General features: G+C 32.2%; 4 protein-coding genes across 5 annotated transcripts in view; 3 read left to right on the plus strand and 1 right to left on the minus strand.

Annotated features, from left to right (window-relative positions):
- Nucleotides 1-1529: 1529 nt before the first annotated feature.
- LOC136418773 (uncharacterized) overlaps nucleotides 1530-27560 on the plus strand; it is a 46071-nt gene continuing 20040 nt past the window's right edge. Inside the window, exons 1-8 of one of the 2 annotated variants that reach the window (XM_066404968.1) lie at nucleotides 1530-1791; nucleotides 1850-2109; nucleotides 2192-2320; nucleotides 4350-4425; nucleotides 5742-5929; nucleotides 6094-6238; nucleotides 6294-6485; nucleotides 6568-6880. In XM_066404968.1, the coding sequence (XP_066261065.1) occupies nucleotides 1567-1791; nucleotides 1850-2109; nucleotides 2192-2320; nucleotides 4350-4425; nucleotides 5742-5929; nucleotides 6094-6238; nucleotides 6294-6485; nucleotides 6568-6880 (1528 nt within the window). In that variant the 5' untranslated portion in view covers nucleotides 1530-1566. Of the gene's footprint in view, nucleotides 1792-1849; nucleotides 2110-2191; nucleotides 2321-4349; nucleotides 4426-5741; nucleotides 5930-6093; nucleotides 6239-6293; nucleotides 6486-6567; nucleotides 7389-27560 lie in introns of those variants that run through there. The other variant, XM_066404967.1, reaches the window with a different exon arrangement.
- RpL23 (ribosomal protein L23) lies at nucleotides 8958-11058 on the minus strand. Its single transcript, XM_066404979.1, has 3 exons — nucleotides 10971-11058; nucleotides 10714-10797; nucleotides 8958-9327 (listed from the first exon to the last, which is right to left on the minus strand). The coding sequence occupies exons 1-3, from the start codon at nucleotides 10981-10983 to the stop codon at nucleotides 9002-9004; spliced, it is 423 nt and encodes a 140-aa protein (XP_066261076.1). The 5' UTR covers nucleotides 10984-11058; the 3' UTR covers nucleotides 8958-9001.
- Nucleotides 11420-19455, plus strand: LOC136418711 (alpha/beta hydrolase domain-containing protein 17B). Its single transcript, XM_066404875.1, has 2 exons — nucleotides 11420-11583; nucleotides 12142-19455. Exon 2 carries the CDS (start codon nucleotides 12448-12450, stop codon nucleotides 13306-13308), a length of 861 nt encoding a protein of 286 aa, XP_066260972.1. The 5' UTR covers nucleotides 11420-11583; nucleotides 12142-12447; the 3' UTR covers nucleotides 13309-19455.
- LOC136418710 (uncharacterized) lies at nucleotides 11612-27159 on the plus strand. Its single transcript, XM_066404874.1, has 10 exons — nucleotides 11612-12116; nucleotides 22327-22530; nucleotides 22661-22773; nucleotides 22830-23226; nucleotides 23334-23455; nucleotides 24939-25542; nucleotides 25637-25919; nucleotides 26319-26595; nucleotides 26647-26778; nucleotides 26834-27159. The coding sequence occupies exons 1-10, from the start codon at nucleotides 12035-12037 to the stop codon at nucleotides 26927-26929; spliced, it is 2310 nt and encodes a 769-aa protein (XP_066260971.1). The 5' UTR covers nucleotides 11612-12034; the 3' UTR covers nucleotides 26930-27159.

Consider the following 27560-nt stretch of genomic DNA (forward strand, 5'->3'; position numbering starts at 1 on the left):
CGAGTTAGTAGAGATAGGACTCTCTTAAGGTGCTTAGAAACCTGATCTTTTCTAATTAATAAAAACGTAGTGTCGCAAACCTTCTCATTGGGATTCTCTGCACTGTTGCCCACGTCCACTCCGACATGGACATTTCAAGGAGTGATACAGTCTATAATTGTATTTGGCAGTTACATCATTATGTAAGCCACCGCAATGAAATTCACTCATGTCGCTTATCAATTCAAAGACTTTTCGCCTCCAAGGGTTGTTAGTTTCAACATTAAGTCTCACAAGTTACGAGTCAGTTAATTACACTAAATGAATTTTAAAAGGTAAGTTGGAGCGCTTGCTGAGCAACTGACCAATTGCTTTTAACAATGCCTAGGATGAGTTTAAGTATGATTTGGTGATTCGATCTCATCAGTTCCTACCCACTTTTTGGGCAACAGCTATTATGAGCAGTAAATTCATGATAATTCTCGTGTATTCAAATTAAATAAGAAACGGTAATGTTACAATCTTATTTGACCTTATAGCCAGTGTTCTAGCTTAGTATGAAAAATCAAACCCATGATGACAAAAATGGAATGCCTGGGTTGCCCTTTACCCGCTATTATAAAATGATTTCAACACTCGTGTATCTCAAGTTAACATGTGGGACATTCATTTTCAATTAATGTGTGGTATGGGATGCTAAAAGATATGATTGTGGAATCAGTTGACTTCAGACAAAATTGAATGAGGAACGGTGCTTGCGCTTCTTGAAAAACGACTTACCTCTAGTTTTGAAGGATATTCTTCTAACCTTAAGATGATATTTTTGGTTTAAATCATATGATGCTCTTGCTCATTACTCTATACATCTAAGTTAATCTTTAAATATGAATTTTCCACATCAATGAATTGGTCGGCGTAGTGAATATTTATGGTCACTACGAAATCCCGGCTTAAACCCTATGGACTCGTTAATATACAAATCCGTATTTAACAGCAGAAAAAAGTGATGAAATAATATTCAAAAATGTGTAAATACAACCAGAAACAATAACTAAACCCTCTTTAAAGTGCGACAAAATTTTAGTTTAAGACGTTTAAAACGTATTGACGTAGACCATCGACATTTCGAAAATTTACTTTAATTATTTTTTTGTAATTTTCAAGGTGGAATAAAAACTAATACACTCGATAATGGTGTCTTTTAAAGTTAGCAGTGGAAAAAATGATTTGTGGCTTTTAAAATCTAAGATCAAATTAATTTTAATTAAGAGAATCCGTTTTCAGAAAAGAGACACTGATTTTCTTTTTCAACTTTCTAAAACAAATATTTGCGTAATATAATGATATGTATTTGAATTTGTCTGTAAAAACGTTTTATTAATTATTACACTTTGATTCAAATTTATGTTTTCTATTGACATTATCGAAAACTAAGGTAAATATTATGAGTATTTAATCGCATAATGCTTCTTCTCTGTCCCACGACAATCACTTCATTTACGTTGAAAATAAACACTCTTTTATCAGTTTGCATGGGTCCTAGTTCAGATAAGAAGTCAGTATATACATACCACTCTATGAGACAGTATGTCGAGTGTTGTCCTAATAATTTCAATTCCCACAGAGGAACAAGAAAAATGTCTGTTAAAGAAAATGAAGAAAAAAGTGGTCATAGACGAAAAACCCGAAGTGTTGGGAAATTCCTGTCGAAAGACGGAGAATCGTATAATGGACTTCGAAAATAATTTCGGGTTTATAGATAGCAGAGAATTTGTTTTTCCTGCCAAAAAAGAACAACAGTCTATGGAGCAGGTCGTCATGTTGGAATAACTAACTGAAGATGTTCTAATAGTATGTAGTCACATTGCAGATCATACGATCCGCAGTAAAAGAGCTGGATATAACCGATTTAACATGGACAAAAACTGAAGATGGCAATCATTATCAAATAATATTCCCCATGGAATGTGGGGACAAATGTGAAGCAATACTGGATATTTTCAAAGAAAACGGGATTGGTAATAAGTTGAACTCTAAAATAAGTGTTATGCCTTGTACAATCCATTATCAAGGTAAAGAGGTAAATGAGAATGAGGAAATTATTGAGGACGATTATCTCATGAATTACAAGTAAGCCGGTTTAAACATGGTGTTAAAATTGTATGTTAGTAATGAATGAGGCAAATAATAATAAGTGTCTCTATTTTTTTAGTAAAAATAGCGGCTGGAATCTCTTCGTCTCTTCAGTTAGATCTCGGTTAACTGTAGCTCAAGTGGTGGAAAATGTGAAAGCTAAAGCTGCTATGACTTTTGATTTTATAATGCTCTTATTGATCTCAACGTAAGTAAGGTACAAATATTGATAAATTATTTGCCGTAAATACTCCAGCAGATCATGCTGATGTTTCCAAATAAAAAAAAATGCTATTTATGATATTGTTTGGTGGCCATAAACTGATTCATTATATTCCTAATAAAATAAAGCAGCGAACATATTACGTCATTGAGGACTGATGAATATAATTTTTTTAATAGATGATGGACGTATTTCGAAATTATTTCTATTTCGCCTTAAAACTAAAATTATTAGCTATTCTTAAAATTTCTAGGAATAATGCCTCATCTAGCAATAGAAATTGTCGTTGCGGTGGAATTACACACTATTTTCGATCAAATTAATTGAGAATAACATCCATCCTTTACTAAGAGCTCAGGCGGAGACCCTTATTAACGTTTCAGTGACAAATCTGTAACTGTCTTCAGGACGTAGAAAGAACGAAAATAAGAGATAAACTAAAATATATGAAAAGTGAATATTTTAATTGTGCATAACACCGCGAAATTCCTCTTTTTAATCGCTGAAGGATTACAATTTCTTTGGCTTGAGTTATGGCATCATCCCAAAAGGTTGATGTGAGTACATAAAAAAACTTGCCTCTTTTTAAATTTTTTATTTCCCGCATTGGTAATTATTTTATGCAATATTTGTTAGTGTTTAGTTTCTTTTTATGTGTCCGAAGTCGACCTCTTGTCTAATTGTAAACATAGGTAACCAAGCGATCTCCAAGTTTACTACGCAAAAGTCTATACATTGGCTTTTATTAAGTAAAATATGTCGGAATAATATTATGAACATTTTCCATGATTTAGAAATGTTACTGTATTATCAAAATATAGAAGGACAAACTAATGAATTTACTACTTCTCGACCGCATCCCTGCCATTCTACATATATTACACTAGGCTATTTAGTAGTTGCGGTGGTGGTAACTTTATTCGACACTGCTTCATCCCTAGATGGCGCTGTCAGTTTGTTTGTCATTATCTTATTAATTCTAATACCATTATATTAAAAACTTATAAACTATTAAATCTCCCATAAATCAATGCACTTTCTTCGATTTTGCAGGCATCGTTCTATTTTATTTTGCGCCCGTTATCAACGGCATACTGGCATCCACTTGACCAATAAAATTCTTCTTTTTTTTTTAATGTAGTTTTGGTGGTCTTTAATTTTCTTCTTTATGTATCTAAATGTTTCACAATATAAAATTTCTCACATTTGCAAAGAATTTTATATATGATATTGTTTCTCTGTTCATTTTCGTTTCGTTATTTTGTCTGTGAAAGTTTTGAATGTATGTGCCATTCTACCGCGACAACCTCCACTGGTAAGTAACGTTATTCCCAAAAATTTAAAAAATGAATAATCCGCTTCAAATGTACAGAATATGTTCTTATTACTAGATTAACAAAGACGCAAATGTAAAACGCTGTAATGCGTACGTAATGAGGTTTTATTCAACTTATTTATTTTAATCTTTTTTTGTATTAAAATTTACTTTACATACCTATTATACAGGTATCATTAGTTCAAAAGGAAACATAAGGATTATGTCACTGGGAGAAAGATCGCATAAGCTTTGATATGTCTCCGAGAAAGACCAACGAAGTGGGTTGCGAGGCTAGTGGTTGACGTGGGCGGAGTCAGTTCAGCGTTACCAAATCTCTCACCGTTTCAGAATTTTCGCTAATATGAATTCTATTGATGGATTCATCGTTTTTCTCTTCTTTATTTATTTATATTGCTGCTTTTTGCTTTGATATTTTTAAAAATTTCCATCGCCGCGACGACAACGAAATCGATACTAATCTGAACATCGAAGTGGAGACGTCGGTCGAATTGATTCGGCCCACTTCAACCGTTAGCCTCGTAACCCACTTCCATGGTCTTTGTCGCAGACATAATAAACCTTATGCGGTCCTTTTCTCACGTGTACAATCCCTATGTTTCCATTTAAAGTGGTGATACCTGTATTACCACTTAAGAAACTTTTATATTCATTTATAGTAATTAATAAATTTTGTAGGATTCTCTGTGCATTGGGCTTAGTCGAGAATAATAGTATCTATATGTTGTCCAGTATGCTGATATCTCCAATGATGGTGAGTGAATTTTGTTCAGATGCTTTACAAAAACAAGTACAAGGTCTCTCAGTGACGATTGAATACTCTTCCTTTTTGACTCGTCTTGTATTTATTTCAAAAATTAAAAATTTCAAAATTCTATCGTTTTTATATCCGATATATTTGCTTGCATTTCGCTGCTAATTACGTAACGAACCCTTCATGTCGCTCATTTCGAACAGAAAAACTGTCACTTTGCGAAAATTTTAAAATGACAGTTTTTTTGTTACTACTCGTTTAAAACATTCTTAGCAAACTTTAAATTTTAGTTATCTTTTCGCGGAACGAAACAAAAATTACTTATCATTCTGTTAGCCTTGTCAATTAAGAAATGCACTTATATCTAGCGGTTTAGAAGTTTGAGGCTCATTTTTTTTTCACGAGAAAAATCTTCAAGAATCCCAACCTGTTGTTTCTGTGTGAAATTCACTGAAACACCAACCTATTAAAAACCTCGGAATACCTAAGGAATTGACTTTTGACGATCCAGAATCGTCCCTGGAGGATATATCTAGTGTTGAGGAAGCTTTAGAATTCTGCTATTTTATAATTCTACAAATCCAAATTATTGTTGTCTTTCAACGACCGAGGATTTATTGCCCCGTTATTATGTGTCGTATTCCGCCCGATTATTTTCTTTATTGGGGTTTTGCCTCGTCCTATTGTCCTTTTTGAGCGGTACGCTCCATTCGATCTTCTTTGACCATCGCAGAAATAGCCTTGGGCAGAAATTGCTTAGTGACAAAGAAATATCGCATTTTATTTTAATAATAGGGATTTCCCCTTCGGCGTAATAGTCTATTGCGGTAACAGGGACTTCCCCTTTAATGTAACGGCGTATACTTTTTTGTATATTCGTAAGTTTAGTAAAGAACAGCTAATTTCAGAAGTCAACAGACAGATTTTTCTCTTTTTTTATTGGGGGCAAAGTACATTCACAATAGGGGATGCCTGCTAAAACTTGGACTGCTTTGTGGCATACAATGCGATGTGCACATTGTATGTCCCGCTTGAGATTCACATTATCAAAACGTAACTATAATATTTCCTGACTTTACCTGTTTAGATATTAACTCTCAACCAGGCCAGATACTAAAAAATGATTGATAAGAAAATGAAAAGTGCAGTATTCGCTTAAGTGCACTTCGCTGAAGGCGTTATCTTCAATAAAACGTCGGCATCAGTGATCCAGCGGGAATAAAAAGTCATTCTTGAAATAAATTAGTAGTGTAGTGTAGTGGTCTCAAAACTACACATTCATACGTCTATTGAAGTAAAAGCCACTACGTTTTTAGGGCCCTGTTATGGCAGGGACATTCGGCTCAATAATCCGAGATAAACATTTACAAAAAAATGGAGTTCAGAACGAGCTTATTGGATTAGGCATCGCGACAGTTGTAGGATTTTGTTATGGTTCCATTATTTGCCTTTTCACCGATAAATACGGAATGGAAGACTGGCCTACGAAAGAAATGTATTCTAGGTACGCGATTATTAGGCTAATAGGCCGAATAGTAATTGCACTAAATATTTGCTTGAATTTTTATTTAAGTTGCATAGACTCGAATATTCTTTTGCTTCACTAGGCCTTAAAGCTCTTCACCTTTAATCTATTTTCTAAGTTTTAATACTATCTACTTACTCCAGGGGAGAACTTCGGTCCCTTTGGGTAGGCGCCATTATAGCCTTATTATCCGGAGCCGCGGTCGCTTTGGGGGTTTTAAGCGACAACATTGCCTCACTAGTGGGAGTGGCCATATCCACATCCTTAATGCCACCTGCAGTTAATGCTGTAAGTCGAGTAAATATCACAAAATTAACTACATTTCTCAAAAGTGTTTTTTCAGGGCCTCCTTTGGTCATTGGGCTTCATCTACTACATAAAATACGACGAATCCCATAGGTATCTACTTATAAAACACACAGACTATTTCTCAACAAACAGTGCTGTGGAGCTGACAGCATTGGGGGCCATTAGTCTCTGCCTTACTTTCGTTAACATAGTTTGCATCTACGTAGCTGCCATCCTTGTCTTTTGGGTAAGATGAAATGGCGACAGAGATAGCTTTATGGTTTTGAGCCTACATAGCCGGGTGCCCAAGACTTTTTTATGGTTTACAGATCAAAGAAGTTGCTCCCCAGACTGCAAAGGACCAGCTTCGTAGGAGATTCTGGCAACACGATATTAAAGTGACCAGAAACCATAATATGACCATTCAGTTAGGTGGGTCCACTGACATGCGTCAAAGTATACTGGACCAAATAGCTGCTACTCAAAAAATCAAGGATCTGAATCACTTTTCCACTGATTTATCTAAAGGGAATTTGAAGCTTAACATCAAAAGGCCTGAGTTTACGTGGTCACCATGCTTAGGGGATGGAATGCGACGTTCTTCACTGGAAATAAATCTTCGCGATCAAAGGGACTGTCAAAGTAGCCATAGAAGGCTGTCACAAATATTTTCTCCGTTATTGAGGAAAGAGGAAAATTTGGAAATTGTGCCTGAACGAGTTACTGAGAGAACTCCATTACTAAAGAGTCACTCTGTTGGATCGCAGCTTGGAGAAGGAGTAGGAAACACCTATTTGCTTTCATCTGGGAAAAAAATTACTGTAACTCCATGTGATACTCCTTGAACAGGCTCATATCTTAAATTTATTCGAATAACTTTTACAAGCAAAAGTTTGTTAAATTTTGCTTTTCCGTCTCACTCCAACACAATTAACTATTAGTAAAATTGTTATGATAGAACTCACCCGAACTGTTATTCGCCACATTCAAATATTTAATCATTGAATTTCCATTTCTATTTTTTTGCCTTGATAAATTGCCGTATTTTAGGTGTTCGTAGGAATAACCAATATTCGTTCATGTTGCGTTCGTTAAGATTTGTTTCTTTTCATGAAGTAAAGGAGCTGCAGAATTACTGATCACCTGTTGTTTATTTTTAAGTTTGTTCTTCCGTGACGGTGATATAAGAGGATATCAAATTATAATTAGATATTCTTTTAAAGAAGGACCTTTCATACGACACAAGTGAGGACTATTGGCTTAAAGTTAGATCTGTTTATTACACTATAAAAATTAAGTTTGGATATACTTTTTAGCTGTATACTGATTCTGTGGAATGCTTTTAAAAACTTTTATGCAACACATGAATAATGATCTTTTTTTGTCTTGAGGAAATTCTTCCAGACACTCAGTGTGATGCTCTGGCGATCGGGCAGTGTGAGTCGCCTAGCCCGTAAACTCCTCGAGTTTCTTTTTTCTGCAGTCTGCAACAACCCGGAACTATTCCTGGGGGATAAATCGTTAGTATTGAAGGGTCTGGGGATTCAGCAGTCTTTTTTCGCGAGTGTACATGTTGGTGCTGAACGTCCATTTCTTTCTAGCACCTGTGTCATCTCAAAGGCTAGAGTTATTGCACTCCCGTTGTGTACCACATTCCAATCGTACCTTTTTGTTTTATTAATTATTGCCCCTTTTGAGTGGCACACTCTTAGGTCTTGTGTTTTCTTGTAACTTTCCCTAATATTTTCTTTAATATACAACACACTGATGTCAAATTACTTGTAGATAGTTCTTAAGTGTTCAAAGAACGTGTTGTGTTTATAATTTCAATCATCTCAACTGGAAAAACATTCAACTTGAAGCTGCGAGTGCATAGATGATGCTATTTTTTGCTCGCATCTGTATTTACATATATATATATACTATATATATATATATATTACATATATAAACTGTATATTATTTAAATAGATGGAGCTTGTCATGTCGATTTCTAAAATATGAGGTTTAATGATATTACTTTTAATGGTTTTCACACTAATTAAGGTGTTTTATTCCATAATAGGCATATCGGGAAATTTAGCTCCTGATGAAAAAGATTTGACCCGCAAATAAATGTTCTTTAAGGAATCAACGATATAGATCGGATCGATCCCCACTTGTTGATTTTCAACCAATCGAATTGATCTTGGATGATAGCCAGCTAATCCCATTAATTGAAAATCAATTGATACTGATTAATCTGATCCAAATGTCTTACAGAAAATCTTTAACTTAAAGAAATTTGTCAGCTTTCTTCTGTTTGCATTTTGCCCACCGTGTTGCATGCATTTTAAAATTTTTTAAGTTTCGTATTAGCTTCAACAATGCTTTATGTCTAACACGTTATTCTCACGGAACAAAAAATTTGTGAATATGCAAAACATTAGGTAATTTATTTAAACTTTATATTTCTTGGAATTGACATGAAGACCCTCATCTATTCAAATAATAATGTACAGGGTGTCACATTTAACAATATAGTTTCAGTCATACGTCAAAAGCACGTTGCTCAACCATATTTTCGTTAAGTACATGAGCTTAAAAGAAGAATCTACGTTTTTATCTACAATTGTTAATTTAGAGGTACATTTTAAAATGAGAAATAAAAAGGGGGAAGTTACCATATCTATAATGCACCTTGCACTTTTGTATGAACTGTGTAACAACCAAACCAACATTCAATGAGTTTTTATACATTTATATTAATAAAGGAGTGTAACATTAAGCAATGCTGCTGGCATTTGACGCTATCCTGGGCCAAAGATCAGCACATTCCTTCGCTACCGGTCCAGTAATTGCTGATCCCTTCATCTCTCCTTTATTATTTACTATTACTCCAGCATTATCTTCGAAGTAAATAAAAACTCCATCCTTCCTCCGGAAAGGTTTGCGCTGCCTAATAACTACTGCAGGCATTACTTTTTTTCGAAGCTCTGGTTTGCCCTTTTTGACGGTAGCGACCAACATGTCACCTGAAGCGGCAGCGGGTAGACGATTCAATCGTCCACCGATTCCTTGGACAGCGATTACATATAGATTTTTTGCCCCTGAAAAATAAAAAAATGAATTAATATAAGAAAAACTTCACCTAAATGATGGAATGATAAGCTTGCCTATTTAATATTTGAGTTGGGTCTTGATGCTTCATTCAATGATAATTGTTATCATTTTACTGTCCTATATGGTTTATTAGAAAAAAGTAAGTCATTAAACAGAACAGCAATAAAAATAAAATGAAATAGTTTTCTCATAAAATGCCTTAACAGTTTCCTTTGAAATTTTTTTAAACTGTCATAAAATCATTAATAAATGCAATTCAGTTATTCTTTTTCTCCAAAGAACCCAAATGATTCCACCATATAATAGACCATTGTATAGAGTATGATTGTATCATAGGCTGCCAATTATACACAAAATAAAGGAGGTTATAAAACATTCAGTTTTGTCATAATGCTTTTTTCAAAAATTGGAAATCATTTAAAAAAAAAGGTATTAAAACACTACTTACTAGTATGCATATTGATAGTATTTAAAATTTTGGAAAGGATTAAAAAAGATTTATTAAACAAGCAGAAATTAAAGACCTTGTAAAAAAAACATTAAGCCATTGTAGATATAAGTACATTCATATGAACTTTTGAACACTTAGCTATATATTAGTTGTTTTCTTGGAAATGCTGTGGGTCAATGTAATCTCCTTGTTACCTTTTTAAAAATGTATCCTTTCAATGGATTGGCATATGCGATGAAATGATTTTATTAACAGTCATCATTGTGTTAGAGAACTTTCATTTGTGTGAGCAAGTTGACATTTTGCGTGTCTATTTCTAGTTACATTTTCATCCTGTCTAGTATGTTCATATTACATACTTATATATACTATTGAACTACATCCATTAGTATCTGTCAATGTATAACTCAATCTCATAAATTGTAGTTTTTTTATTGAAAAAATTAGTGTAAAAATAATGTAATCTTACGTTGAATTTATATAGTATATAACACATAACAAAACATATAAGAATTGGATAGAAAATTAAAAATATGTGAAGTTTCTTCATAATGTATTATGTGTTGGATAAACTTAGCTTTAGTTCTCTCTAGTGAATATCAAATAAAGTAGGTGTTGTGGCGATACACTAGTTCCGCATTTAATTTGTTAATAGGATAGTCTACTTAATAATAAACATAGATAAAACAATAAATATGTGTGGTTAAGTGAAAATAGTAAAGTATTTTCCTTTGGCATGAAATTTTGGTCTTTCAGTAACATTTATTTGTCTCTACTATAAATATTCAATTACTTTACATGAATTCTCTATATCTCTACTGCAAGTTCAAGCACCACTGACAAATTTCCAAGGGTGAGATAAGGGGTGTAAAAATATTTTAATCCTGATCAGACAACATACAAAATTAGGTAAAGTACTTACCAGTGTTGTCGGCACAGTTAATTACAGCACCCACTGGTAAACCCAGGGAGATCCTGAATTTAGCTCCGGCGGAACCACCACGTCCTAAAAATAAACAAATTGAAATCAAAATTATAATTACGCGGCATGAAGAAAAATACGAATAAAAACCCACAAAAAAGAAAATACCAAAGCTACAGTTTTAGGAATAGTGAAGATACTTTTTAAGATGCCTATTATTTCTTAAGATTTTTAAAAATTATCATGAAAAAGCATACCTCTCTTGGACATTTTCACGAGAGAAAAGAACGTACTGCTTGGCAGAAATGACAGCGACAATTTGGATGACAGTTCTGAGTGGGCCAATTATCAGATATTTCAACCAATGATGTTCATACTCACAGAAACGAATAACACACTACACTCGAATTAAGTACATAGAGAGTGCGAGTGTGAAAAAAGGTTTATTGCGAGCCGTAACCTCTTAGAATGATAATAAAGAATTATTTATATGTTATTATAGACGTGAAGATTAGTAGATGAAATGAGAATGAAAATCAATTGTTAACTGATAAATTAAAAAAAAGATATTGTGTGATACTTGAAACAGTTTTATTGATAGTTAGAATCAGAAGAACTCCATTTACTCTTGTTACACCTCTGCACCTGTCCTCATTGTTTACATAACTTCAACAGTAAAGTTGACAAGTGGCACCCATGGCCAACCTTACAATTCAAAAATAATTAGTTGTCAACATCAAATTCAGCAAATTTCCCAACCCAATTTAACAACAACAGAAATTTTATTTGATGTATTGTCGCAAATTAAGCAATTAAATTGAGGAATTGCTAAGTAAAATTGGATTAGGAAGTGTGCTAATATTCTGGCAGGTAAGTTTCAATTTAACTTAACCACTACGGACGATTTTAACAATGGCAATATACTACACATCCACATAAATTGCATCTACATTTTTTAGGATAATCAAAAATAAATATTTGTATCACCTTTTGTTGTGAAGATAAAACTACTTGAAAGCTTTATCAAAATTTCCGTTTGTGAACAAAATTCAGTGATTTCCCATATGATATTTCCATAATTTCCGTCCACACAACACATTCTATTCTGTCAAAAATCAAATCTAATTCTAGAAGTTTCCTGCAATTACTTCACAATTATTTGTATACACGTACTATCGTATTTAATTTTATCAGTACTTTTGGGTTTTACTTTTATGCGTTTGGGGATTTACATCCTGTAACAATTCATCCAGTTTTTGTGTTTAGCCTCAAGCTCAGTACTTGTGAAAGTGGACGTTCTAAATGAAAATTGAAATCAAATATGGAAGGGAACCAAGTTACACTGTTTGTTACATGTTTGAATCAAGAAGCTGTTATAACGCTATCTGAATATGATACTGTTGGTAAGTTTAGTTTTTATATTTTCAGAAAAGAACATTAGTCCACCAGTAGTCTAAACATTTGCTCCGTCGTCTTGGGATTCACACATTAAACCATCAGTCTGTTAAGTGGAACATCTTTCAAATATTTTGAGGGTCTAGGCTTTCTCCTACTTTCATTAACAACAAACATGCATATTAAGAACTGCATATTACTGTATAATATGTAGTGTCAATTTTTTATGTGTTTGAAAATGTTGCAAGCAGTCTCAGGAAGACTAAGTTTTGATTTTGTCATTTGCAAGTCTTTGACAAACTTTTGTTTATGAAAACCAATCACCTAGTGTTATGAGAAATGAACGGTTTAAGTTTTAGTGAGTTTTGTTGCCTATTTTGTTGCCCACCTTGCCCCAGCAAAATTGCTGCAAAATTAGCATTCATGCCTCCAGAGCCAACATATGAGTTTGCATCTGAGGAGAATGGAAAGTACAGTTTTGCTGTTACTGAAAGGGCAGAATGGCAATTTAGTGATAGGGAGAAAGATCTCATAGATGCTTTTTATACACGAACAACTAGGGGGAATAAAATAGCTTGTCTGTTTGTAAGGTGCTGTAGTACCGCTAGGTTTACAATACTCTTTTCACATGCTAATGCAGTGGATCTTGGCCAAATGAGCAGTTTCTATTATGGTCTAGGTACCCGAATGAACTGTAACATATTTAGTTATGATTATTCTGGTTATGGAGTGAGTGGAGGGAAACCCTCAGAAAAGAATCTCTATGCTGATATTGATGCAGCATGGCAGGCTCTTCGAACAAGATTTGGGATTAGCCCTGAAAATATAATTTTATATGGTCAGAGCATTGGCACTGTCCCTACTGTTGATTTAGCTGCCCGCTATGAAGTTGGAGCTGTGATACTACATTCACCCCTAGTATCTGGAATGAAAGTTGCCTTTCCTAATACTAGGAGAACATGGTTCTTTGATGCCTTTCCAAGTATTGATAAAATTCCCAAAGTGAATTCTCCAACATTAATTATTCATGGAACTCAAGATGATGTTATAGACTTTTCTCATGGACTGACAATATTTGAAAAATGCCCCAAAGCAGTGGAGCCACTCTGGGTAGAAGGGGCAGGCCACAATGATATAGAGTTGTACCCTGTATACTTGGAAAGGTTAAAAAGGTTTATCACTGTAGAACTAGAAAACTGACAATTGCACAATACAGAAGATAGGACATTCCATGTAGAACCACCAAGTTTTTAGCTTGTGTTAGTGGGAGATGTGCAACAAATTACAGGGGTCCTGTTAGAAAATTTAATTTCAATTCCAGCAGTCAAATTCATTTGTAATATTCAAGTTTTTTTAATTACTATTCTTTATGACTGGAAAATGCTGCTAAGCAAATTTTTTGTGATTGTCATTAGCAGAGTGGTTTGTAGTGTCTTGTGTTGCTGGACAAAAATAACTACAAATTAAAAGACACTACTTTCTGCGAAGCTATTTAATTTATAGCAATTGTAGCCAAGGTTATTCAGATAGGTACTTATGTTTTTTTACTCTAATATTAAGGTACATTCATTTTTGTTATGAAATTTTAAAGGTAAATTATTTTTATCTAGCTATTGTAAGAGAAAAGCAGTAAATGGGCCGTTTTTTAAATAGAATTTTATACTTTTTGAACATTTTTTTAAAGCGTGGTAGCAGAGGTTAACTGAAACAAGTTTCTTCTAAAAGGTATATTCTAACATACAGAAGGTATTTAAAATTGAACTACATTTCTAGAAATTTTTGGGTATTAATTCTGGAGTGATGCGTAATGTTGGGGTTTGGTTTTTCTTGATAACGGAATAAGAAAAAATTATAGACGCTCTGGGAAATATTTTAAAATGACAATTTTTGCTTATCTACCGCTTATTTCTCATATTTTCTGTTGTGCCAAGTATTTTAATTTTGAATAAAACATGTATCAATTACACACATAGTGCACAGAATACCAAGTAACTTATAAGGAAGTCCAAAGTTTTTGAAGACATCCTGTAATTTTTTTGTAGATCAAAAAATTTAAAACCGCAGAATATGTTATGAGATATACTATAAACCAAAACAATTAAATCTCATAAGAATGAAACGTTTAAAATTACTCTAACTACCAAATGCAGTGGGTTGAAGTGGAACCATTTTACAGTAAATTTTTCTTTACCCTGTATATTCCTGAAAAAATAACTTTTATTCAAGATTCATTTCTAAACTCAGTTCTAAAAGAAACGGTCTTAAAGTTTCTTTTAGAATCAATTGAGAAAAATCTCTTTAATTTATGAATTTCGGCTGAGACATTTCGAGATATAGCCTGACGAAAAGTGTTGTATCAATCTGTTTCATAAGTAGTTTATTTGTATACAGCGTGCTGAGTTAAAAGGAGCCGCTCTGTACTATTTCGTTAAGGTTAACTTTAAATCAAAATCTTGATACTTACGTCTCAATTTTTGTTATATATTTTGACATATGAATGATATGTATCACTATCCACGTTAAAAATTTCAAGAGTGATCGAGTTGTACCTTGTTTAAAAGGTCTTTTCTTCATTTTCTGTTTGGGTATTTTGTAACGTAAAAATTTAACATGTTCAGTGCCAGACCTAACGCAATATCGAGAGTTCTATTAATGGATTGCCTAATGGGCAACGGCCTCTCTATGATAGAATTTTCAATCGGAAGACCACAGCAGAGACGTTTTGCAAATATAAATGACAAGTTGAAGCGGCTAAAATAAACACCTTGAGAAGACATGTTCATTCGCTTAGATATGAGTTTATGCGACGGGAAACTATATCATTTTTAGTTTAACTGTTTGTTATGGCCCCGTGATGCGACGGAAATAAGAGAAATAAAGTGAATTACAGGGCCGTAGCAGTCACCATAAGAATGGAGCTCTAAGATAATTTTTTGCCCAACCCTGATACTTATAGAGATATAATAGTTGATCTTAAAAAAAACAATAGATTAGACAACGAATCATAAACGTAGGGAATTGACTAAGGCATGTGCTATTTACCATCAAACATCTGACAGTAGATGAGCTATTTGAACGACACCATTTTGAGTTTTATACTTACAATTTGAATCCGTACCACCTAGCACAAAAATATTTGTACATACTGATGTCTGTTTATGAAGCAAATCTGAACTAGATACCAGTGTTTCCCACGGCGCTCATTGTGTTAAGAACCGTCAATTCTTATAGAATTCAACAATTTTGAAATTTATTGTAATATCTCTAGCCTTTATGCTAATCACCCATATTTTTGGACTCGTTTGGAGAAACTGCTTTAGATATAAAGTTTTCGTTTTTCATTTTTATACAGTAAACATCACGTAACTAAGTGGACAGGAACATCAAGGGAAATTGACTTTTGGTAAAAACACTTCAACATAGTGTCAGGTGGAACAGGTCGATTTTCAAAATGACCTTGGATTGCTTTTGTATTTCCGTTTAAGATTTTTCACCGAAGGAGCATTTCATTATTAGAATTTTATTTTGGAAATAGCAATATCGCATTCATTTTAAAAGGTTAAATAAATTTCATTTTGATTTTTGACTTTTTTGATATGATGACATTAGAGCGGACGCAGCTAATTCTCATTGTTTTCCTATCCATTTAGTGTCACAATTTTATCTGCATATGCATTCTGTATGCAATATGTAGCAACACTTCAAATAACGTTTTATTAACTAGGGATTTAAAAAAATTAAATCTATTGACACAACTGATCAAACAACTGACAGTACTAAAACCCATTGTATTGTAAAGAATGAAATGCCCTAGAAATAAAATACTTATTTTTTTATTATAATACGTTCAAATTTGTTAATTTTTTTAAAATAAGCTTCTTGATTTGAATCTGTCTATTCGCTCAAAGAATTTAAGTCGCTCATTGGTGAACCTAATTGTTCTTCTTGCGAACAAATAATGGTTTAATTCACTTGTATAAATAACTATTTTTGTTTAATTGGGCTGTTAAAATTATTGACAAACCATCACACCTTTAAACGCTCATAAAGCATAGTTAAAAAATAAATATTACTAGTTTTGTTTGCAAGATTAAGCACTTCTGCATAGAAACCTAATATATTGCGAAATTTTGAAGTTTGTATTTCTAGTCAGAAGTGTTTCAAGATTCTCATTCAAGCATATTAAAGTATGGTATGTATTCCAAACAAACACTTTCAAAATAATAGGACATGCAGAAATAGAATATCTCTTCCTTGTCGAACAGACACCTGAATTGTGGTCGTATTCATGTGTAATTAAAATGAATGAAATTAATATATTGCTTTTAAATTTCTTTTTTTGTTTAAAATGTACATAGATAGCGTCTTCCAGTTACGGTTGGCTAGATTTTGAGTTTTTGTTATAATGTAAGAGATAGGGTCCAGTCCATATGATTTCAAGCAATTTATGTTAAAACGGGATTCTAACTTTTGTATAACCCATGCAATAAGCTTTTTTGAACTACTTCTTTGTTCAAAGTAATTCATGACTTTTTCATTAAAAGTGAATTTCAAATAAAAATGTTGATAACAATTAACTGAAACAATATTTATTAAAAATATACTATTAACGTGTTGTGGTCATCTATATAACAATGTAACTAATAATATATATACCACTAGAAAAGTTAGAATTTTGTTGGACAACTAATTTAGCACATATTTTCAGCAACTATTCAATATTTTTCCATCAATTTTTAACAATTCTATGCTCAAACTTTGTGAAATTTTAACATCGGAATATACATTTTCTCACTTTATTATATGTTATAAACGTGATTTACGTAATATTAATAGAAAAAAACTAAGTGCTTTTTTCTCAAAACGCATTATTTTTTCCTAAAAAGACACAGGTATGTTTTAATGGTTTATATTCACATCAAGCTAAATTATATAAAATTTAACATATGTCAGTTTTTGGAGTCTACTTAAAAATGTATCGTAATATATTTTGTTCAGACAGGGAAAAAGTTATTTGCGATATTTGTTTAAAAAAATAAGACTTTATTTATAAAATAAGTACCAATTAAAATACTGTTCATTTTTCTATGAAGAGGGTCCGGGTTGCTGGATATAAAAGCATTAATTTCAGTAAAGATTTAGGATATCTAAAGATTACTCAAGTTCATTTAAGTGAAGTCAAAAAAATGTTCCTGCTTCGTAATCTTTAAATGTAATTCCAGTCTAGGAAATAGGAAATATTTTTTTATTCCTAGAGTAAATATTGCAAAAACTTTATTACAAATCATTGCATATCGGTTTAATTAAACATTAATTGGAAAGCGAGTGCAGTCGACGTTCGGAGAAAAACTAATTAATCCGCGCATGTACGTAGACATGAAAAAATAAGACATTTTTTTAATGGAAAAATGTAATTTTTTAAAGCTGATTTTTCCAATGAAAATAACTTTTTTTACGACTAGATATCATCAATGCTATGGGACTCGTTGGTATGTTTTTTTCTTTAAAATGTATAGGAAAATTATTCTCCAAACGCGTAAGACGAAAAATTTATTCAATAATGTTGTAATTAAATTGCCAAGCCTATTGTGTGCGAGTCTAATGCACAGCATTATAAAGGAAAACTCCAGTGTATGATACACATAACAAGAGTGATCAATATATTGTCAAGAAAAACTGCAAATTAACAACTGTTCTAGAACAAGAGTAAGAAGTATATAAGATAAAAATCATTCTAAGTGGAAGGGGCCAAGTCTAATTAAATACATTAAGATCAATCAATAATAATTTTTTGCACATAGCTTGAATCGTAGAGTTTCTGTAATCATTACTATCCAACAATCTCTATTTTTCATTTATAGCAAAAGGCAACCTATTAATAGGCTGTTGATACTAAAATTAACACGTTAAACTGGTTTTGATTTGAAGTATTCGTTTTGTTCTTTTTTGACGGATTTGATACTCAAAATCACATAAAACGTGACAAAACACGAATTTCTCATGCCGCATGTCAAATTATAAGTTTAGCGCACTCTTTATTACTTTTAAACCATTTTTGACAACTTTTTTTTCTTAAACACATAGTGATAAGAATAAAAAGTCAAAGAATAAACACAATATAACTGGCATTGTCGCGTAGCAGCCCCAAAAAAATGATTTCATGGCAATAGTTTTTGTAGGAAAAAATCATAATAAACATAAAAATGCTTGGAAAAAATCGTATTTGAAACTCAACTTTCCTTTAATAATTTATACCTTCGGAACCATATGAGATATTAAGTTAATTATTGATTTAAATAAGAGTTTAAATTATATTGTAAAGTTTGATTTTGTTTATCCCTGTATAGTCCATTTAAATTCTGTTTATATGGAAATCTTATTCATATAATAACGCAATAATCTCAGAAGCAAAACACATTTCGAAGTTGTTGCCAATTTCACAACTATTATCCAGACCCCAATCCCATTGAACTTCAGATTCTAAATCCCTTCTCCTGTCTGAAATGTTGATATTTTCAATTACCTTTTGTTCTAATTTTGTAACCTTGATCGAAATTTGATTTAACATTTACAGGTCACTTCACTGAGCCTGTGGCTAAATACTTCAATTTCCGCATATTTTTATTGTCATTTTTAAATCTTAGACTGATTATAAGGAGAATTTTGTTCGTTAAACCTATGCTCTAATGTAAATTTACACGGGTTACGATAGCAGTAATCTAGAAATTAAAGTATTTTTGATAAATACAGACCGTTCATTTCACTCATCAGGTTACTTAACATTGTAGCGTAAGATCTATTTTATAAGGTGTAAGTATATGTGTAATAAGGCATGAAAACCCGTTTTTGTAAAATCGAACAAAGACCAAGTTTTTATTAACTGCTGAAAACAGGGACATTTTGTAACATCTAGTTAAACATCAATAATATTTATGCTAAATCTATTAAAGTGAAAACGTTTGCGGTACAAACGCGTCTTGATTTACTTTTTTGTTAGGGAGTAGCAGGATTCTATTTGCAAAAGATATAATGAATTTAGATAACAAAATAAGTACATATTGAAGCTGTTTAATCTTTTATTTATCTATAAATTATTTCTTTCTGTGAATCACAGAGATATGATTTTCTTATCCACGAAGGTATTTTTCCTAAATTAAATATTTTACATATTATACCAAACACGTTTGAATTCCTGTTATTCTCATGTCCAAATAATGTATTCAACCATTAATGATAGAATGTAAGAATAAGAATTATCAAACATTTATCTTCCTGTGTGCTAGTTATAATGAGAAGTGTGTTATCAGAATTATGTTACTAAAATAAAGTAAGAGATTTGATAAAAAACATCAACATTTTTATTTGAAGTAGAATAGATAATTTTTTATTTTACCCGTCATTTTAAAATATTTAAACAGATCATAAATTCCTAAGTTTCTAACTTCGTTTTATTTTATGGGTTATCAAAGATGTTTTTTGTAAAGGTCTTTGATATTTGCACTATTTGTGTTGGGGAAATAACAATATTATACTGATATACTGAATACTGAAGTTCATCTTACAATAATATTTTCTTCTCAGCAGTACATTGTTTGCAGATCAGTTTTACAAGTCATTTTTGAAAGAATTAATTTTGAAAATTTCCTTTTATAATTATCTATAGCATTCGAATGTTTTGTACTTATTTTATTATATTTATTATAAATTTCAACATTTGTATTCTCTTGTGCAAGGAGAATAGGTATTTTATATTACAAGGTACAAAGTGTGAGATAAACCCACGCTTATAACGTTATAAAATGTATTTGCTTTCACTAAACAGACGCTTTTTATGCTTTTATCATTGTTCTCCCACAGGTATCCTGATATTAAATAATTTTTGTTGCTGATAAGATAAAAGCCGTCATGAGAGAATTAAGGAATTAATAATCGATTTCGTTTTTATTATATATGAATTATGTTTACGTATTTGACAGCTAATAACCATATTTCATTTATAAAATCTTATCATTTAAGTAACTGATAAAACGTCACAATTATACTACACCATTGGAGGATAATTAAATTTCTGGTTAAATGAAACGGTCCAATTGAACTTTTAAAATAAATTCAAAGTGGAATATTTTAAAACAAAAAACTTGAGTTTTGGTATCGCTAATTGTATTCACACTTCTCGAATACTTTCCCATAATTCCTCTTTGTTATTTAAGTAGGGATTTGTATACCGGTGATTTAAAAAAAAATAAGAAAAAAAAGATATTTAATGAATTTAAGCCAGGACTTCATGGTGGATATAGATGTTTACAACCCCGACCAATGAATTAATGTGAAACATTCATATTATAGAACTCCCTTACGTGTATAGGACAATTAGCAGGAGCACTATTTTGTATAAATAGAAAACTTTGTCTTAAGTCTAGGGGAAGATCCTTTAAAACTAGACGTAAATTGTTACTCAAGAATTTCTAGTGCCGTGGCCGTTCAGTTTGTTGGAAGTTAAACTGGTCCCAAAATCCTGTACCGCACTTTCATTAAAAATCCATGTTGAAAATAAAGTTATTTGATAAATATAATAATAATCATTTTCTCTGCTGTAAGACTTACTGTTTCTCCAATTAAATATACCTCTCCGTGTAAATGTTGCCTCGTCGGTGAACAGTATTTTTATTAAAGAACAAAGATGTTGTTTGCGTTTGTTGTATTGTAATTGTGTTGTTGTAACGATGTTGTTTTAGGAGCAACAAATTGCAAAAATCAATTCTGAGTTTGAAAATACCTTGGAAACAAATTTTAACACTTGTAAAATAGTATAGAAACAGTGTCTCTTTACGTAAAAATCTAAAAATTGATAACTTGCTGATCCCCGTCCTTTTGTCCTGTACAATAGATCTGGATCCTTCAGTATTTGGACGAAGGTTTCTTCTTCCTAGTCCATAGTGAGAGTTTTTGAGATTGTCTATTATTGGGATGAAATTCCAGGCATCTTTCAGCAGCACGAATCGTTCCAAAATTTATTTGAACATAAACACAAACTATCATTGTGTTGTAAGGCATTCGTGAAAGTATAACACAATTTGCTTATCATACTAACCAAACTGCTCGTTAGAATAGTTATGGCTAACTGCCAATATTGCAAACGTTAGTAAAAATGTAAAGTGGTGCTAGTGTGAAATTTTATTGTTTTCACGCTATGTCTCGTAATGCAAGCAGTTTGAAACAGATGTTATAAATGAATTTATCGTATGCAAGAATCCTCATTGAAGCAACTTCGAGCCGATAAATCAAAAACTGTAAGATTTATTCCGATTTTACAAAATTGAAAATATTGTTTTAATAACTCCGTGTAGAATGAAAACAAGCAACTTTTGTAAAAGGCAAATTTAACTGAATCAGTATTTTTTTTATCTTCCAGCATCCAATATTCATTCGTACAATTGTCCTGGAACATTTTGTACACTGTCTACTATTATACAAAAGCACATCTTCAAATAGCAGTGCATTTAAACAGAGACCTAGAGGCGAATCTAGAAGGCAATAAGCGGCTGCTTCTTGGAAAAAAGATAGAAATTCATTTTTGATCACTAATTCTCTAGTTTTTCCAGTGTGCACCGTTACCAAGAAATTTTAATGTTTTATTGCTGAAAAGAGTCAATTATCCATTAAAATTGCCTCCTCGAAAGTCGATATAAAAATCGATTTTTGTAAAACTATTAATTGATTTTTCTTAAAACAAAAAGTCAGTAACATTAAGGCAAAATGTCCTGTAACTTATATAAGTATTTTCCTGAGCTGACTGCCGCAAATTTGTGAAATATACTGCATAAATAAAAATATACCATGTATGTATATTTGTGTAGGCATTTGTAAACGGAGAAGTCCATTAATAAACATTTATCGTATTTATTTTGAAGCACCTGTCTACAGTGCGTACCCGGGTACGTGAAATGCCTCTTTATAAAAGGCAAAAAAATTCTCAATTTAAAATTTAATTTTGGAGTTCAGTCCTGCTTAATTAACGACTAATTTTTATACTACAAATCTTTACGCAATTTATATATATTATATATATATATATAATATATTTTCATTTTTTTCTTATATAATTTGTCTATTTTCAATGAGCAGTTTTTCCATTTAAATCGACATAATTTCTTCGGCTTCGTATTACACCTACAAGACTTTTGGGGTATTTATATAATTTTCCTTTGTCTCCTTTAGAACAATTGAAAATTGAAATAAATGTTAGATTGGACATCCCAGTGAAAAATCAGTACATCACAGGTTGGGACAAAATGCCTTCAAGCGATGATACTATTCTACAACTATGTTGTTGGAGTGATATGAATTGGCTTGAAGTCAGAGATGTTGGCGGAATCCCATCCACATCAGGAATCACACCGGACGATTCAACAGGTATTTTTGGTATGTATTCTGTTAAAATATTATTTAAAGAATAAGAATGTAATTCCAATTTGTTCATCAAATGTTTTGGTACTATACATAGATGGACCTTCATAAAATTATTTGAAGTAGTATTCTTACTTGTTCCTAGGTATGGAAATTGATGCTATAATATCGTTGAAACAAAAGCTGACTTCCAATATAACAATTCGGGAAATTACTCTTTCAAATGCCATATCTATCATTTGTGATTCCACGCACAAAGTTGGTTTTAATTTGTATGAATACACTTATATATACATATTAATTATGTTTTGCAGAAGCAAGCCTTATTGATTTATCTACACAATTCCGAAGACCCGTTCTCTCAAGAGTTTCTTTCTTATACTTATGACGAAGAAGTTGAGTATATTTTAAAAAAAACTTGTGTTATAATTGGCTGGGATGTGGAAGATTCTACCCATCATAATGCATTATTACGTGCTGTTCGATCTCATTCAGAACTGTCGTTTGTGCCTGATTGGATTTCACGAAAATTAGGAGGATTGATATGTTTACTTCCCACTGGTTCTGAAATAACTGTATTTTTCGCTTTGAATAGAAACAATTATACCTTTATTATTCTAAAAGAATATTTGAGGAATATTCAGGAGGAATGCGCCAATAGTGACGAGTTCAAGGGCGGTTCAAAATATTCGAGTCATAATAATTTTGCAGGTGAGCGATTCGGGACTAATATATGTTCTAAATGATTTTTTAGCCGATCTGTTGCAACGAAATTTGAGATTATGACAGAGTTCCAATCTGGTTAAGTCTTGTTTTAGGAAAAGAAATTAAAGCTGCCAAAAGTTTAAAGAGTAAATTGCCTTCACATATTGCAGTTACGTTTACAGTGTGTAGTTTGGATGACGCTATTGAGGCTATTTGCTCTCCGCAATTGGATGAGGTGAGTTTTTATAACTGATATGTCAAAAATTATTAGGAATTTGGAAATCCAAAAAGTGCGCACTCAGAAAAGCAATATGGCTGTCAAAAGCTATCTGTGTTAGTCTAACAAGTTACAAAATAACTTAATAAAAATGAGTGGAAAAATGTGGAACTCTGAATTAGCCATAACACAAAACAAGTTTTGTATTTTTATATTATATTAGTCTAATATGAAATGGATGGGAAAGAAATCTGTCTTAAAATAATAAGAAAAAAAGGTATATTCTCATGAAAGTATTGAAAAATTCATCCTGCTGTTGTGTTTTCAGGGTTCCATTTAAACTCTTTCGATGTAATTATGGAAAAGTTTTCGTTATTCGCCTCGATTTGTGTTCCTTTTTAATGTTGTATTTTTTTCACAGAAAGCTCGGGAAATAAGTATGTATAAACCTTTGTTTTAACTGTATCTAATCAGATTTTCCTTGCATGTTATGATTAATTACTAATTGATTTATTAAAAATTTTGCATATGTATATCCGCGTTTCAGAAATATAAAGACGTAAATATTAAGCTGAGTCGTTCTTTTCAATCAGGGTTGGAGATTGATCTCGAGTTATTTTTTCAAAGACAATGCAGAGTAAAGAAAAATGCACTAGAAAATGAGTACGTGTCAATCCACCGCATTTGGTAGCTAAGCTAATTCTAGAACTCTTATTCTTCTGACATTTAATGGCTTTAGCATACGTTTCAGGACGTGTTCATTGGTTTTCAGTTCTTTTGTACAAAAAAGAACAGGATGTTTTCAAAAAGTTTGTCTCTTCTTATAAGTTAATTTGTAATGTGGGAATTCTACGACATATTTTAATAAGATAAACTGATTTTAAAAAAATATTGATTGTAGAAGTAATAAAATGATCTATCAATTTTCAGAAATTGGTCAATTTTCTATTAATTATGATAGCATCGTGGCTGCTTTAATTTCGGAACATTTTTGGTGGGTGTTTGGTTTTTTGTTTACGAAAACAATTATGGAAAGTTTACAGAAAGTACTTTTTTTCTTATAAGTTATTGTTTTCATTTTACAGAATGTGTAAACAATTTTGAAACATTTTATATTGGAAATATCTCTTATTATCTCACACTACTGAATACAACCAATTTATCTCAATCTCTATTCGAAGTTGTAGCTAAATTTTAACGCATTTATGACAGTAGATAACCAGTAGTCGTTTCTTGCTTCAACCTACATGTTTGATGGTGGTACCTGTTTGTTGTAAAACTTCCATAAGAGCTACTTCTATTAGTCTTTATTTAATATTTTAGTTTTTGAACTTCTTGGGTTATTAAAATCCATGAACCCATAGGAAGTAAATGTTGTTTGTTTAATTATTAACATTAAATGAAGCTGTTTGTATGATATATCATAGTGCTATACAAATAATAAAAACCTAATAATAATAATAATACCTAAATGAAATAAAGAGTTCAAATACTTTTTCAGAGGAGGGCTCTATTACTCTACTTACACAACTCCGATCAACCATTTTCCCAAATGCTCACTAACAATTTGCGAAATGGAGAACTTCCGACCATTTTAAATCGAAGTTTTTTGGTGTTGGGTTGGAATATAGAAGATTCAGAATATCACGATGCCTTAGACTGTGCTTTAAGTCGTCATATTAATTTAACCCTAGTGTCTGACCTTGTTAGAAAAAAAGTTGCTGGTGCCTTATGTATCCTTCCAGTAAACGACACTATAAGTGTATTTCTATGCCTACGGGGAAAGATATCGTTAAAAGATTCTATAAAGAACTTAAAAAATGCAGAAGAAATTTTTAAAAATGAGCTCGAAAGAGAGCGAAAGTTGAGGAAGCTTGAAGAAGAAACTAAACAAAATCTTAGTCTCAATGCGGAAAAGTTGCAAAGTATATGGGCTGATATGTTGGGAGATCGGGATTATGACAGCTTTGAATTCTATGAGCATGAGTATTTGAAACAGAAAATTCGTTTTGGTTTAAAAGGACCCCCGAAGAAGGAGACTGGGTATACGGATCTTGAACAAAAGGACATTGACTCATTGTTTCGTGTAATTAAAGAGCAAAGTCGTAAGTATCTTGTTTGATAAATAAATTAAGTATGCTAATTTTTTTATTTCTTGAAGAAAGTTTCTTAGTTGTAATTCCAGAAATATTTCTCTAGAATTGTTTGCCGAGTATAACGATCACATAGAGATGACCTGCGTGTTTAATTGTCTGGTACCCCTCGCAGAGGAAAAACTAAAAAGGGCCAAAAATTTTCCCGATTATAACCCCAACGAAGATGTGACTCCTGTTCCAGTATTTATTTTGAGGAAATGTCGGGGTGATGGTAACTATTGTAGAATTTTCATCGATGGTAGTGGACGGGTGTATAAAAACTGGCATGATTACTTAACGAAAAATAAATATCCGAAAGCTGAAATGGTTGTTCCTCTTGAAGGAAGGTAAGCATTCCTGTATCGAAATGAAGCATATAAGATTTCAGATTAATTGAAATGGACGGATTGATTTCTTAAGATAAAACGAAAGATCATATGCATTTTTGGGATATCAGTAGATAAATTAACCAAATGAATGTAATTGAGATGATTAAGATATTTAATTGTCAGGTACTGAATTCCTGGGAGTATAATAATTACTGTTGTACAATGTTATGGAGTATATTGCCCCTTTTCAATGAGAGAATATATTAGGTTTTTATACTCGTATTTCACTTATTAAAGTTCAATATTTCATTTTGACATTATTGCCTAAAAATCATTTGGTCTGATTCACTTGGCTGAAAATTTTATTTAATTGAATTGTTTGATGCTAGGAGCGTCATAAATGCATTTCCATTGCAGATATCAGGTAATAGATGATGAAGTGTTACTAGAAAGACATTTGTCACCAGCCTGTCACTTGGACACAAAGCTTCTCCAAGCTGGTGATGTTGTAAGTACTGCAGCAGGCTTTGCTTCAGGAGCGGTATTTATAACTGCGACTGTGGCCAGTATAGCAGCCATGCCTATAGTGGCACCTTCGGTACTGATTGGAGCCACTGTAGTTGGAGCTGCTTCTGGCGTCTGGGCGATCGGTAGAAGTGTCCAATCTTTGGTTGATAAGAATAAACATAAAGAAGTTAGTCGTTTCTTGCTATGTTAAAGTAGATAGCTAATATTGAATTTTTAGTCAATGAGTTTTGCAAATTCCGAGGCTCGGAGTGCTTATTTGAACATTGTGGCAGGAACTTTAGGGTTTGTTGGGGCAGGAGCCAACATAGCTCTTACACAATGTGTGCAAAATGGTATTGCTGTTGGAAGGGTAAATTGGAAAAACTCGAACTTAGGGCATATCTAAGATAAGTTCTCGTCTTTAGAGTGCAACTTACACAGTAAATACGATCGGTGCATTAACTATCGGTGCTGGAGGAGCCAGTTTGGTTAATTCGAGCTACGAGGTTATTGACCAATAGATCACTAGAAATGAGACCCCATCAGCTTTGACCATGCTACAATTAGGTTCATCAGTATTGTTCTTTGGACATGCAGTTTATAACTTTAAAGGAGCGCAAACTATTGTTGATGAAACACAAGCAAGAGTGTTACAGGACTACCAAGAGTCTCTGAGGAGTAACAGACATTGGTCGGTATATTATTATGTATGTAAATATTTTTACGTTATAAATGTGAATTTCTATTACATCGCCTTTTTTGAAGTAGTAGTCTCGTAATTTGCGTTATAAGAAATGCAGTAACACTTCCTTATAGAAAAGTTCAAGAAATTATTTTAATGCAATTTTTCTATTGTACAATTGAATTCTATGCTGGAACAGCGTTGTAAGCGTTAAACATGATTTTTTTGGAAAATCAGAAAGAAATATTTTATTATTGATCATTTTGAAAAGTAAAGTGTTTAAAAACTTAATATAATAATCACATAACTTAATATGTTATGATATTGGGTTTTTGCACATTTTGCTTCTCTCAATCAATAGTAAAGCACATTTTTTGTGTCTCGCAAAGATGGCACATGTCGATTAATTAATCATGTGCTAAATTTTTAATCTCTCTCATGTGTTAAATTTGGTCACTGTCATTCTTCTT

Source organism: Euwallacea similis, chromosome 37 (genome assembly GCF_039881205.1).
Source record: "Euwallacea similis isolate ESF13 chromosome 37, ESF131.1, whole genome shotgun sequence".
Taxonomy (NCBI): domain Eukaryota; kingdom Metazoa; phylum Arthropoda; class Insecta; order Coleoptera; family Curculionidae; genus Euwallacea; species Euwallacea similis.

What these genes read in the sequence shown, in the direction of transcription:
- RpL23 (XM_066404979.1), bottom strand. An exon ending in TAACTGTGCCGACAACACTG is followed by an intron (nt 9,328 to 10,713) that starts GTAAGTACTTTA and finishes TTTATTTTTCAG; the next exon opens with GGGCAAAAAATCTATATGTA.
- LOC136418710 (XM_066404874.1), top strand. Translation starts at nt 12,035, where the DNA reads ATGGAAGGGAACCAAGTTACACTGTTTGTTACATGTTTGAATCAAGAA. An exon ending in CGATTCAACAGGTATTTTTG is followed by an intron (nt 22,531 to 22,660) that starts GTATGTATTCTG and finishes ACTTGTTCCTAG; the next exon opens with GTATGGAAATTGATGCTATA. An exon ending in TTTGTGATTCCACGCACAAA is followed by an intron (nt 22,774 to 22,829) that starts GTTGGTTTTAAT and finishes TATGTTTTGCAG; the next exon opens with AAGCAAGCCTTATTGATTTA.
- LOC136418711 (XM_066404875.1), top strand. Translation starts at nt 12,448, where the DNA reads ATGAACGGTTTAAGTTTTAGTGAGTTTTGTTGCCTATTTTGTTGCCCA.